This window comes from Aquarana catesbeiana, linkage group LG03 (assembly GCF_042186555.1).
Source record: "Aquarana catesbeiana isolate 2022-GZ linkage group LG03, ASM4218655v1, whole genome shotgun sequence".
Lineage (NCBI taxonomy): Eukaryota > Metazoa > Chordata > Amphibia > Anura > Ranidae > Aquarana > Aquarana catesbeiana.
The window spans coordinates 555,858,622-555,872,578 of NC_133326.1; the positions used below are offsets into that span (position 1 = coordinate 555,858,622).

At 44.0% G+C, this 13,957-nt stretch overlaps 1 protein-coding gene across 1 annotated transcript in view; it reads left to right on the forward strand.

Moving 5' to 3' along the window:
* CYB5R3 (cytochrome b5 reductase 3) overlaps positions 1-13,957 on the forward strand; it is a 63,949-nt gene that overhangs the window by 13,697 nt on the left and 36,295 nt on the right. Inside the window, exon 2 of the mRNA XM_073621701.1 lies at positions 1,852-1,983. Within this exon, the coding sequence (XP_073477802.1) occupies positions 1,852-1,983 (132 nt within the window). The remainder of the gene's footprint in view (positions 1-1,851; positions 1,984-13,957) is intronic.

The window sequence follows — 13,957 nt, forward strand, 5'->3', positions numbered from 1 at the left end:
AGGTTTTAACTCTCAGCATCCACCCAACACCAAAATATTTAGGTGGCCCTTTTGAGTTTCTAAATTTTCTCCAGGCTTTAGTTGCTATCTAAATTTAAGGTCTGGCTGTTCTATGTAAAAGCTGACCTTTAGAAATTGAACTCAGAGTTGGGCATTAAGTCAGGCTGTCATAGCATGTCATTCATCCCTTTTTAGGTGCCAAACTTTAGGGTCCTGGCCTGGGTGTCTTCGAAGTCCTCTTCATCCCCATTTCCACTGTTTTCCTATCCTCTTCCAATACTACTTTTCACCTCAATAATGTGGAGGTTCCTTTAACTTCTCTGGTCTTTCTTCTAACCGACTCCAGCAGCACATTCTGGCCAGTGGCTTGCCAGCAACCTTACCCCTTTATAGATGGCTATAGACCACCTTTGTGGCATCCTGCACATTTACGCACTCTTGGAATGTTTAAACTTGACTCAATGTTATTGGTGGCTATATCCCTGTCATGTAATTGTGCATTCATCACATCTGCCTGCTTCTATATAGTATAACTTCTACTTTGAAAAACTTTAACAATCTTTTGAAAGTAAGAATGCACCTAGAAAATGCTCACTAAATTTTTTTTTTTTTTTTAATTTTTTTTAATACAGATTCAATTTAAAGTACCGCTTATGTATAACATAAAGAATTACAACTGCCCAGCGTGGATACAAATCAGTGGTGTTTTTATTTATTTTATTTTTTTAAACCTACTGATTTTTATCCACCCTGGGCAGTTGTAATTCTTTATGCTATACATTAGTGGTACTTTATATTGAATCTGTATAAAAAAATTTTATTTTAGTAAAATGCTTTTTGGAGTAAAATTCTATCTAGAGTTTTTCTATTTGCTACGTTAGTTAGTTCAGCATGAAATGGAGCTTAGTTATGTAGCATGAGGCTGTATATTCTGCAATATTTACATTTTTGGTAAACTCATTCAATGAATCCAAGCTCTGCATGCTGAGATAACATGCACTGCATTCACATAACTTCACAGTAACCATGAGGCAAAACAAAGTTCAAAGGAATATCCCTTTTTATCCCATTGTTTTGCAAATCTATGTACACTACAAACTGAACCGGTTCGGATATCGCTGTTTTAATAACCTGACAGCTTAGTCTAAATTGGAAACCTTCATTTTGTTAGCAACTATTAAATATTCTAACTACCAGGAAGAATAAGTCCTTGCGTATTAAAGAGCACCTGTCATTTCAGATCCATCATGGCATCGCCTGTTAGGGGGCATCCACTCACCTGCTGCGGCCACGTGTCACTGCCGCATCACCAGCCATCCCATTAAAGTGAATGGGACTTCGGTGAGTCAACAGCGGGTCAGAGGAGCCGCTGCGGGACAGTTACTCTTTAAAAATTATTTGAATCAAGATTTAAAGCAAGCCTTTTTACTGGCGATTTAAATCGACTTGCTTTAATTCAAATCCACCCTGCAACTGCCACCATTTTTATTTTACAGGGTCACTGCTTTCATAAAATATTTTTTTTGGGGGGTCGGGGGGTTTCAAGTAATGGGCCTAAAATGCATTTTAATGTGTACAAAAAGATTCTGGCAGTGAAAGGGTCAAATGATCTTTTGCATTTGGCCACGAACCTGAATCTGTAACCGATTTGGGTTGATGGTCATGATTTCAGTTCAGTCGCATGATCGCCATTATCACATTTTTATCACATTTTTATCACAATGTTGTTTCACAAGCACAGGGGGAAGTTATGAAAAGTGTCACTTCCCCCTCATAAGTTAGTGTAAGCAGCGACCTGCCTGGCCACAAATGGAGTGTAAACCCTGCGATCCTGTTTGTGTTTTGTTGCAGTTGGGGAGGATCGTGGGGTACCCCTTGTACCTGGTCTTCGCCATATTCAAGAGGCTTTTTGGAAAGTCTGCTCCTGCCATCACCTTGGAAAGTCCTGATATCAAATATCCACTGAGACTTATCCTCAAAGAGGTAAGTTCCCAACCACCAAATGATTTACTTTGTATGGTTTACCTATTGTTTTATATGTAGCGCTGATATTTTTTTATTCACAGCCTTTAATATTTAATAAAACAGTCCATTATGGGTGGAGATGTGCTTTTGGCATCCTCTACAGAAGTACTACAGGATGGTTGTGCAGAGGCAGCACTGGGGTCCTTGGTTCAAATCCCAACCAGGACACCATCAGCATGGATTTGCATGTACGGTCTGTGCTTTGGTGGGTTTCTTCCGGATATTTGGGTTTCCTTGCACAATCCAAAGACAGGCTGGGAACTTTTTCTAGTATGTAATATGAATGCATGTGTGGTGGGGCTTTGGATTGCAAGCTCCCCGAGGGCTGGGACCGATGTGATTGTACAATATGTAAAGTACTGCATAATTGTTAGAACTCTGTAAAAATTATAACTTGTATCCAATCGAAAGGCAATTTATTGCACTAGAGTTTTTTTGTTAGGTCTGAAACTGCATGTTGCAGTCCTACTATGGTGAGCTGAAAGCAACCCTATGCTTTGATTCTTCGCCCCCTTCAACATCATATACTAACCTCCCTTTGCTCCTCCATTCAGTTTTGGGAGCCAAAGAAAAAAAACTTGGGTATTGTGGAAGATGTGCCAGGCCAATTGGTACTGTCACATGGGGAGGTCTATGCCTTTAAGGAAACTGGACACCCTGACTGGGTATCTCTGCACTTGAGGACACATCACTGAAGTTTTCTTCACTCCCACTGGCAGGAGCGGCGGGGAGATTACGGAAGACAAGAGTGTGGTGCTGGGGGAGAGAGAAGGTTAAGTTTACATTCTTTCAGTGCATTAACACAAATTATGTAAAAGCACAACACTGAAATGTGCATTGGAATGCCATTTAAAATGATTAGCAAATTGTGTGTTCCCGCGGCACATACGTTTAAATGGGACCTACGTGTACATAAACCTTGCAAATTAACTTTGTTTACTCTCCCCCCCCCCCCCCTTTGACCTGGTAAAAACATTTTAAAAGTGTTTCGTTTTAGAGCTGTTCGATAAGTGCAAAAATTACCTTTAGATCCTGCCAGAAATCTTGTGAGCTGATCACTTTGCTCCACCCGTACTGCACTCTTAGCCCTCATTCTCACCATTGTAATTTGTCATACGTTTTGACAGTTCCAAATCGCATGACAAGTCGCACCCTATTGTCGGCAATGGAACTGTTCAAATTGCAGCGACTTTGAAAAAGGTTCCTGCGCTACTTTTTTCCTATTTTCGTTGTGACTTGCAAAGACTTGTTAAACAGTCAAGTCTCAATAAAATTTGAGATGCAAATCGCACTGATCTGCGGTTTTGAAATCATGCTGAAGTAGCGCAATTTCAAAGTTGCACCAGTGTGAACCAGGGCTTGGGCCCCATTTGCACGAGCCTGCAGCCACACCGCAGATCCCAGCGGCATAGAATCCTAAATTCTGTGGGATTCCATAGCCTGTCATTGCAGTGTGTGGGCTCAGCGGCCGCGACTATCCACACACAGCTGTCAATCCCAGCCATAGGAGTCGGTAGATTCTTGCCCCTGGGGTTTGCAGCATGATTAAATACCTGTGCAAATGGATCCTTATCAGCTATGATGTTCCCAGTTTTCTTTGCTCCCCCTCCATTATGGCAAGGGGGATGTTTTCTGTAGTCCTGCCTTAGACTGACAGCTCTGTTTCTCCATAGAAATAAATAGATATTGTGATGCGCTCGTATTAACTTGTTGCTGTCCTTCTACCTTATTGTGCTGACACAACACTTTCTAACAATGAATACATTGTTTCAAACTCATTGCAAATTGTAAGCAGTGAAAAAAACGCATCAAAATAGATACCTAGATACACAGTGTTTTAAAGTTTTCTAAGTGGTTTCCTTAATGCTGAAAGACCTCCCGGGGATTTTTTTCACAAAAGGTATTTCCTTCTTATTAGATTATACATATAAAACAGTGTTCTCGTGACCTGCTGCAAACTATATTATAAAAAATTGTGTAAATAAATGTGAATAGTCTATAATCCAGTACATCTCGAATGGAAATGGTGATTAATAAGCTGATAAGCAGTAAGAGTGATACCTCCTCTCCATGTGGTTCAGGGCTTTGTAAGTCAGGATGGATCAGCGGTGTATGAGCTAAGTGTATTAGATCCGCCGGCTGGGAATGGTTACTTTCCGGTTCCAGTGCTCTCCCCCATATGGAAATACAAGAATAGAAAAAGAACCATTGTGCACAAATCATCCAATGTTACATGCAGTAAGGACTCCAGTTGGTGCACTCACATGGTCTCAGTGTAAAATCGCATTCTACAGTTATATGGTCAGACTCAGCTCCGTGTTCCTCCGTGCTGTTGCTCACTCGCAGGCTGCACACTGACACGAGCATAAACGGCTCCTACTTCCCACGCGTTTCTCCATAGATACAGTGCTGTGAGTGAGCATGCTCACCCTAGGCCAGAAAATGTAAATGGCAGGACCACCCACTGAAAATGAAGGGGGAAGAAGCCTGGGGAAAAAAAATGTAGCCACCACAGCTAAGGACTGGTAGGAAGCAATGTATTAGGATTTTTGTTTATGGTTTATATACGTTTTTTAAAGCAGAGTTCCACCCAAAAATGGAACTTCCGCTTTAAGTGATGGTGACCCCCTGACATGCCACTTTTTTTTGGGGGGGGGAGAGAAATAGAGGCATCCAGCTCCCACTTCCTCCTGGAAGGAAGTTCACTTTTTGTAGCTGCTGACTTTTTTCCAAAACTTCTTTCAGGACAGCGCCCAAGAGATCATGGCTCCTCCTCCCACAGGAAACACCTCATCAATCAAGTGTTTAATAGGAGGCCTCCACTTTGCTTCCAACAGTTTTTTGTGTTTCCTCCAGTTGGAAGAACACCTCTGGTGGGAGCCATGATCTCTTAGGGCTTTCCTGGGAGACAGAGGTTCTCACTTATCAGTCCTTTTTTTTTTTTTTGTCTGGGAGAGTGATCCTCCCACTTGCCTCCTGAAGGACGGTCCCGTGGGCTCCCTCTCCCTCTTCCATGCTCGGAGAGCCTGTACGCCTGGGAGTGCTGCCCCTCCTTTTTTTTTTTTCTTCAAACAGGCGGTTGTCTTCTATTCCCCGCTGGATGCCTGCATCGTGGGATAAGCGGTGGGAAGAAGCAGCCGCCATTGTTCTGGTGGCCTGAGAAGTGCCTCGGCGGCTTCCTGTATAGGAAGAACAGCACTTCCGGGTTGGCGCGCGGAGTCATTTCCGGCCGCAAAGCGCAGTGTGAGAGGGCAGGGTCACCTGGTGCCTTTAAGTTCCAGAGCAGTGCAGCGGCGTTTTTGAATCTGGAACCGGTGTTTTTCTTCACCACCACGCGTCCGCAGACAGCTATGGATAGTGATGCAGCGGATAAGGGGGCAAGCCAAGGCACCAGCAAGGCCAAGGTAAGGGACTGTGTCCTATGTTACTCTGGGCTGTTTTCTCCTGTGGGGGTTACTCGCCTTCTCCACCCTCCATCTCCCTGGGGTGCAGTGGCTAGTGGGTTAGCAGGTCTGCCTAGCAACAGGGGACACTAGGTGGTGGCTTGCTGGGCACAGGGAAGTAAGAAGTCTTTCCTAGTGCACCTGGGTGTTTTTATCTGTGCTGTGCAGCAGCCTTTCAAGCGTGGTTCCTTGTCTTTTTCTTCTGTTTGTCCAGGCCAAAGGTTCTGTTCAACCAGTTAAGAGAAGGTGCCCTGTCTGCAAGGAAAAGGACCAAATCGCTTTGTGCAGATTGCATTGCAAATCTAGTCGGGGAGAAGGCTCCTTCCTTTTGTGGTGATTTGGTTATAACTATTAAGGATGAGCTCCGTGCCACCTTTCAAGCCTTTAGGTCAAACCTAAGGGAGATACCAGGTCCCTCAGTGGAACCCAGGGTTCCGCAGCCATCTTCAGAACCCCAAGGCGGCTCTCAAATACTGACAGGTGGTCCGATCTCTCAAGACACTGCCCAAGAAGCCGCTTCCCTCGCTCCAGATGGAACAGATTCTGAGGAGGAAAATGAAGCAGATGCTGCTTCTAAGTACAAAATGTCGCTAGAAGAGGTTGGACTCCTGAAAGTGATCCATGCTACTCTGGGGATAGAGGAAAATGAGCTCTCCCTGCATGACAGCATTTATGCTGGTTTGAGAGATTCAAAAGGAGTGGCTGCAACCTGAAAAAAAGCCATTCTTTTCCTGGGCTCACAAGAAAAGATTTCCATTTGGAGGAAAATCCTGACTCTATCTGGAACAAAGTTCCAAAATTGGATTCTGCCTTTTCCCAGGTCTCGCAGTCTACGGACTTCGCCTTTGAGGATATGGGCACTCTAAAGGAGCCCATGGAGAAAAGGATGGACCCGCTTCTTAAAAGAACCTGGCAATCTGAAAGCAGCAATGGCAACAACTTGTGTTGCAAGGAACTTAGAACACTGGGTAAACCAGCTTCTTGGTGACAAACGTCCCAAGGGATTCGGTCAAGGCTTTTGCCATGAAGTCCCTAATTCAGGAACTGAAATGCCAGAGAGTCATTGTTCCGGTCCCGACAGAGGAGTGCTTCCAGGGTTTCTATTCACATGTATTCCTTGTTCAGAAACCTTCAGGAAAGTTCAGCCTCATGCTAAATCTCAAAATGCTGAACAAATCAGAGTACAGAAGATTTTGGATGGATTCCATTTTCTCAGTAAAAAAACCTCCTGAATCAAGGGTGCTACATGGCATCAATAGATTTACAAGATGCCTACCTCCACATTCCTATTGCCTCCAGGTCCCAGAAATATCTGAGGTTAGCACCGAAAGAAGGTGTTACATCTGCAATTCAGAGCACTCCCATTCGGTCTGTCATCCCCAAGGGTGTTCACGAAAGTAATGGCCGAAGCATTTGCGCCTAGAAGGAATCTCGTTGATTCCTTATCTGGACAACCTGCTGTTTTTTGCTCAAACCAGAGAAGGTCTTCAGGAAAACTTGGTCAGAGCCCGTGTTCACCTAGAATCCATAGGGTGGATCTTAAACCTCAAAGTCAAATCTGATTCCCTCACCGGAAGTGTTATTCCTGGGTTTCCGTATCCACTCTTTTGGAGCAAAAAAATTTTTCTTCCAGAAGAAAAACAGAAAAGGTTGTTAGAAGTGATGTCACTGTTACAGTCCAGTCAGCTTCTGTCCATCAGGAAGATCATGTCATCGTTGGGAACCCTGACCTCTTCCATACCGGCAGTTCAGTGGGCAAAGCTCCATTTCAGACACCCCCCCCGTTTCAGCTTATCCCTCAGGTCATAACAAAAATCCAGAAAGAGGATACGACAGTAATCCTCATCATTCCTTTCTGGCCCAAAAGGCCTTGGTTTTCATCCCTTCTACAGATGCAACTAAAACCGTATTGGCACCTTCCATTGAGACAAGACCTGATGTTACAAGGTCCCCTGCTTCACCAGGAAGTAGCAAAGCTAAAACTCACAGCTTGGCTTCTGAGGAGCAGTTCTTGAGGAGAAGAGGTTTCTCTGATTGGTTGCTACCCTCCTATCTAGCAGAAAGGTTACCAGAGCAATATATTCCAAAGTCTGGAAAGTCTTCAACTCCTGGTGCACAGCATCCGGCAGATCATTAAAACAGATTTCCTCTATTCTGGAATTCCTGCAAGATGGAGCAGACAAGGGCCTAGCGGTCAGCACCCTCAAGGTTCTAGTTGCCGCATTGGGGGTATTTTTGGAAAAATTTATTTCATCAGAACCCTTAGTGATCAGATTCTTTAAAGCTCTCATCCAGTCAAGACCAGTGGTGATCAAAAGTTGTCCAGTATGGGACTTATCAGTTCTACAGGCCCTGATTAGGGAACCTTTTGAACCCATTAATTTGGCCTCTGTGAAATTTGGTTACTTTAACCACTTCAGCCCCGGAAGGTTTTACCCCCTTCCTGACCAGAGCACTTTTTACAATTCGGCACTGCGTCGCTTTAACTGCTAATTGCGCGGTCATGCAATGCTGTACCCAAACGAAATTTGCGTCCTTTTCTTCCCACAAATAGAGCTTTCTTTTGATAGTATTTGATCACCTCTGCCGTTTTTATTTTTTGCGCTATACACGGAAAAAGACCGAAAATTTTGAAAAAAAATGATATTTTCTACTTTTTGTTCTAAAAAAAATCCAATAAACTCAATTTTAGTCATACATCTAGGCCAAAATGTATTCGGCCACATGTCTTTGGTAAAAAAAATGTCAATAAGTGTATATTTATTGGTTTGCGCAAAAGTTATAGCGTCTACAAACTAGGGTACATTTTCTGGAATTTACACAGCCTTTAATTTATGACTGCCTATGTCGTTTCTTGAGGTGCTAAAATGGCAGGGCAGTACAAAACCCCCACAAATGACCCCATTTCGGAAAGTAGACACCCCAAGGAATTTGCTGAGAGGCATGTTGAGCCCATTGAATATTCATTTTTTTTGTCCCAAGTGATTGAACAATGACAAAAAAAAAAAAAAAAAAAATTACAAAAATTTGTCACTAAATGATATATTGCTCACACAGGCCATGGGCATATGTGGAATTGCACCCCAAAATACATTTAGCTGCTTCTCCTGAGTATGGGGATACCACATGTGTGAGACTTTGTGGGAGCCTAGCCGCGTACGGGGCCCCGAAAACCAATCACTGCCTTCAGGATTTCTAAGGGCGTACATTTTTGATTTTACTCCTCACTACCTATCACAGTTTTGAAGGCCATAAAATGCCCAGATGACATAAAAACCCCCCAAATGACCCCATTTTGGAAAGTAGACACCCCAAGCTATTTGCTTTGAGGCATGTTGAGTCCATGGAATGTTTTATATTTTGACACAAGTTGCGGGAAAGTGACAAATTTTTTTTTTTTTTTTTTTTTTTTTTTTTTGCACAAAGTTGTCACTAAATGATATATTGCTCACACAGGCCATGGGCATATGTGGAATTGCACCCCAAAATACATTTAGCTGCTTCTCCTGAGTATGGGGATACCACATGTGTGGGACTTTTTGGGAGCCTAGCCGCGTACGGGACCCCGAAAACCAATCACTGCCTTCAGGATTTCTAAGGGCGTACATTTTTGATTTTACTCCTCACTGCCTATCACAGTTTCGGAGGCCATGGAATGCCCAGGTGGCACAAACCCCCCCCAAATGACCCCATTTTGGAAAGTAGACACCCCAAGCTATTTGCTGAGAGGCATGGTGAGTATTTTGCAGCTCTCATTTGTTTTTGAAAATAAAGAAAGACGAGAAAAAAAATTTTTTTTTTTCTTTTTTCAATTTTCAAAACTTTGTGACAAAAAGTGAGGTCTGCAAAATACTCACTATACCTCTCATCAAATAGCTTGGGGTGTCTACTTTCCAAAATGGGGTCATTTGGGGGGTTTTTTTGCCACCTGGGCATTCCATGGCCTCCGAAACTGTGATAGGCAGTGAAGAGTGAAATCAAAAATTTACGGCCTAAGAAAGCCTGAAGGCGGTGCTTGGTTTTCGGGGTCCCGTACGCGGCTAGGCTCCCAAAAAGTCCCACACATGTGGTATCCCCGTACTCAGGAGAAGCAGCAGAATGTATTTTGGGGTGTAATTTCACACATTCCCATGGCATGTTTGAGCAATATATCATTTAGTGACAACTTTGCGCAAAAAAAAATAAAAAAAATAAAAAATTGTCTCTTTCCCGCAACTTGTGTCACAATATAAATTATTCCATGGACTCAACATGACTCTCAGCAAATAGCTTGGGGTGTCTACTTTCCAAAATGGGGTCATTTGGGGGGGTTTTGAACTGTCCTGGCATTTTATGCACAACATCTAGAAGCTTATGTCACACATCACCCACACTTCTAACCACTTGAAGACAAAGCCCTTTCTGACACTTATTGTTTACATAAAAAAATAATTTTTTTTTGCAAGAAAATTACTTTGAACCCCCAAACATTATATATTTTTTTTAAAGCAAATGCCCTACAGATTAAAATGGTGGGTGTTTCATTTTTTTTTTTCACACAGTATTTGCGCAGCGATTTTTCAAACGCATTTTTTGGGGAAAAAACACACTTTTTTACATTTTAATGCACTAAAACACACTATATTGCCCAAATGTTTGATGAAATAAAAAAGATGATCTTAGGCCGAGTACATGGATACCAAACATGACATGCTTTAAAATTGCGCACAAACGTGCAGTGGCGACAAACTAAATACATTTTTAAAAGCCTTTAAAAGCCTTTACAGGTTACCACTTTAGATTTACAGAGGAGGTCTACTGCTAAACTTACTGCCCTCGATCTGACCTTCGCGGCGATACCTCACATGCATGGTGCAATTGCTGTTTACATTTGACGCCAGACCGACGCTTGCGTTCGCCTTAGCGCGAGAGCAGGGGGGACAGGGGTGCTTTTTTTTTTTTTTTTTTTTTTTTTTTTTTTCTTTATTATTATTATTTTTTTATCTTATTTTTAAACTGTTCCTTTCATTTTTTTTTTTTTTTTTTAATCATTTTTATTGTTATCTCAGGGAATGTAAATATCCCCTATCATAGCAATAGGTAGTGACAGGTACTCTTTTTTGCAAAAATTGGGGTCTATTAGACCCTAGATTTCTCCTCTGCCCTCAAAGCATCTGACCACACCAAGATCGGTGTGATAAAATGCTTTCCCAATTTCCCAATGGCGCTGTTTACATCCGGCGAAATCTAAGTCATAAAATGCTCGTAGCTTCCGGTTTCTTAGGCCATAGAGATGTTTGGAGCCACTCTGGTCTCTGATCAGCTCTATGGTCAGCTGGCTGAATCACCGGCTGCATTTTCAGGTTCCCTGTTGAGACAGGAGAGCCAGAGAAAAACACGGAAGACGTTGGGGGGGGAGGGGCATTCCCTCCCACTGCTTGTAAAAGCAGTCTAGAGGCTAATTAGCCGCTAGGATTGCTTTTACATGAAAGCCGACCGCTGGCTGAAAAGAATGATACCAAGATGATACCTAAACCTGCAGGCATCATTCTGGTATAACCACTCAAAGTCGTGAATGGCGTACCTGAAGACAAAAAAATGGTTAACAATAAAGCACAGTAAACGGTAAGGTATAAAAAATTGCATACCTGAAAAGCAAACATGATAAAACATAATAACAATAAAACATTGCAGAATAGAATACAGTAAAAAAGAACAGAACAATAGAGAGAGAGAATAGAGAGAGAAAGAACAATAAAACGACAACTATTTTTTTTTTATTTTATATTTTTGTATGTGTTTTTTTTTTTTTTACACTTTTTTTTGTAACTAACTTTTATAACTGTAACCGGTTCCAGGTTCGGGTCTCTCAAAATGCGATGGCATCTTGGGAGACCCTGTGAAAGTGTGCCTAGTCTGTGCAATGCTGTACCCTACGCTAATACTCAACTAGTGCATGGTAGCGTTCAAAATATTCACCAATGCAAAGACCAGGATTGTCAGGACAGGAGGGACAATAATAGCGGGTGTCACGTCTATATCCGCGCTTGCTGCAGACACGACATCTTTTTTGGGGGGGGGTTCGTTGGGTAGGGGTACTCGGGAGGACATAAAGAAAATGCCTCTCATGCAGCCGACTGCATTTGGTTGGGGATGTGAATGGGGGAAGTACGGGCGCCGCAGAAGCGGTGGGTTCCCAATTAGGATTGGCGAATGCAGCAGGAAGGGCATTATGGGCACGACGGGCCTGTGTTCGTCTTCTTGGTGGCAGCGGGACACTACTTGTGCTTGTCACCTCACCAGCTTCAACTGCACTTATGGGACTCGCCACGTCACCAAGTGTTACTGCAGTGCTGGTTTGACTACGACCGGGGTGTACTAGGCCGCTGGTGCTTGCCAGTTCACCAAAACGCTACCAAAAAAACTGTTAGCGATCGCAAGGATCAGGCCTGACTCTGCGAACGCTGCAGTTATGCGTTTAGTGTTTTGTAAGTGACAGTGATCGATCGATACTGCACTTGGGTGGGCTGGGCTGGGCCGGGCGGAGGGGCAAAACGCAGGTGCTAGCAGGTATCTGGGCTGATCCCGCTAACACTGCGTTTGTGGGAACCCTAAACTGCTGGGGACGCTAGTATAGATCTGATCGGATCAGATATTGATCCGTTCAGATACTATACCACTAAGGGAGGCGTATGCTGCGTGCGTGGGTGTTAGCGGTACTGGCGCTAATCTGACGCTGCCTGGGGCTGGTGCTTGCCAGTTCACCAAAACGCTACCAAAAAAACTGTTAGCGATCGCAGGGATCAGGCCTGACTATGCGAACGCTGCAGTTATGCGTTTAGTGTTTTGTAAGTGACAGTGATCGATCGATACTGCACTTGGGTGGGCCGGGCAGAGGGGCAAAACGCAGGTGCTAGCGAGTATCTGGGCTGATCCCGCTAACACTGCGTTTTCGGGAACCCTAAACTGCTGGGGACGCTAGTATAGATCTGATTGGATCAGATATTGATCCGTACAGATACTATACCACTAAGGGAGGCGTATGCTGCGTGCGTGGGTGTTAGCGGTACTGGCGCTAATCTGACGCTGCCTGGGGCGACGCATATCACCGCCGGGCGATCAGGGGGCTAAACCTTTATTCGGTAATAAACGGCGGGTGCCCTGACACTATAAAAAATAAACAAACTAACCAGCGTCACTCGTAACAGTTATACGGTGATCAGTGGTGAAAGGGTTAACTAGGGGGCAATCAAGGGGTTAAAACCTTTATTAGATAGTATATGGGGGTCCCTGTCGCTATAAAACGCTGACAGCGAACCTAAATATTTACGTCTCTAACTATCGTCACCAGCGACACTAATACAGCGATCAGAAAAATGATCGCTTAGCGACACTGGTGACAGGGGGTGATCAAGGGGTTAAAACTTTATTAGGGGGGGTTAGGGGGGTATCCTAGACCTAAAGGGGGCTACCACTCACTGCCCTAACACTGCAACTGTCACAAACTGACACTATGCAGTAATCAGAAAAAAAAAAAAAAAAAAAAAAAAAAATACTGCTAATGTCAGTTTGTGACGGGGGGGGGGGGGGTGATTGGGGGGGGATCGGGGGGCGATCGGGGGGGGATCGGGGGTGTAAGGTATGCCTGGCATGTTCTACTGTGTGTGTTTGTGTGTTGTGCACTTACATGTCTTCTCTCCTCGGCGCTGGACGGAAACTGCCAGACCGAGGAGAGATGACATCACATCCTCTGCCTGTGTGAAACTATACACAGGCAGAGGAGGATTCCCATTGGCTGGGAGCGATCGCGAGGGGGGGGCCACGATCGGATGGTCTCCCCCTCGCCTCCCGACGCTCCCAGTCAGATGCCGACCGCCGATGGCACCGGGGGGGGGTCCGATCGGACCCCCCGCCCGCGGGAGGCAGATCACGTACAGGTACGTGATTCTGCCTGCCCGTGCCATTCTGCCGACGTATATATACGTTAGGCGGTCGGCAAGTGGTTAACAACCTTTTTTTTTTTTTTTTTTTTTTTTTTTTTTTTTGCTATTACAACAGCTCGAAGAGTTAGTAAGCTGCAAGCATTGTCAAACGGGGAGCCATTTTTTTTCGTATCCTAATTTTTTACCGAAGGTCGCTTCGGTCCAGAATCGAACCCAGGAGATACTTCCTTCCCACGTTTTTGTTCTGATCCATTGGGTAAGAAGGAAGAATTCCATACCCTGGATGTTAAAAGAGCAGTCTTGAGTTACTTGGAAGCCACTAAAGACTTTAGACATTCAGACGCATTATTCATTATATTTGCTGGTAATAAAAAAGGAAGACAAGTTTCCAGAGGAACCATTGCCAGATGGTTGAGAATGGCTGTCTCTGAAAGCCTATTCCCTTACAGGCCAAGAGTCCAGTGAGTATCCAGGCTCATTCTACAAGAGCTTCGGCGGTGAGTTGGGCAGAAAATGCTGGTCAAATCTGTAATGCAGCTACTTGGACAAGTCTGACGACCTTTGCCC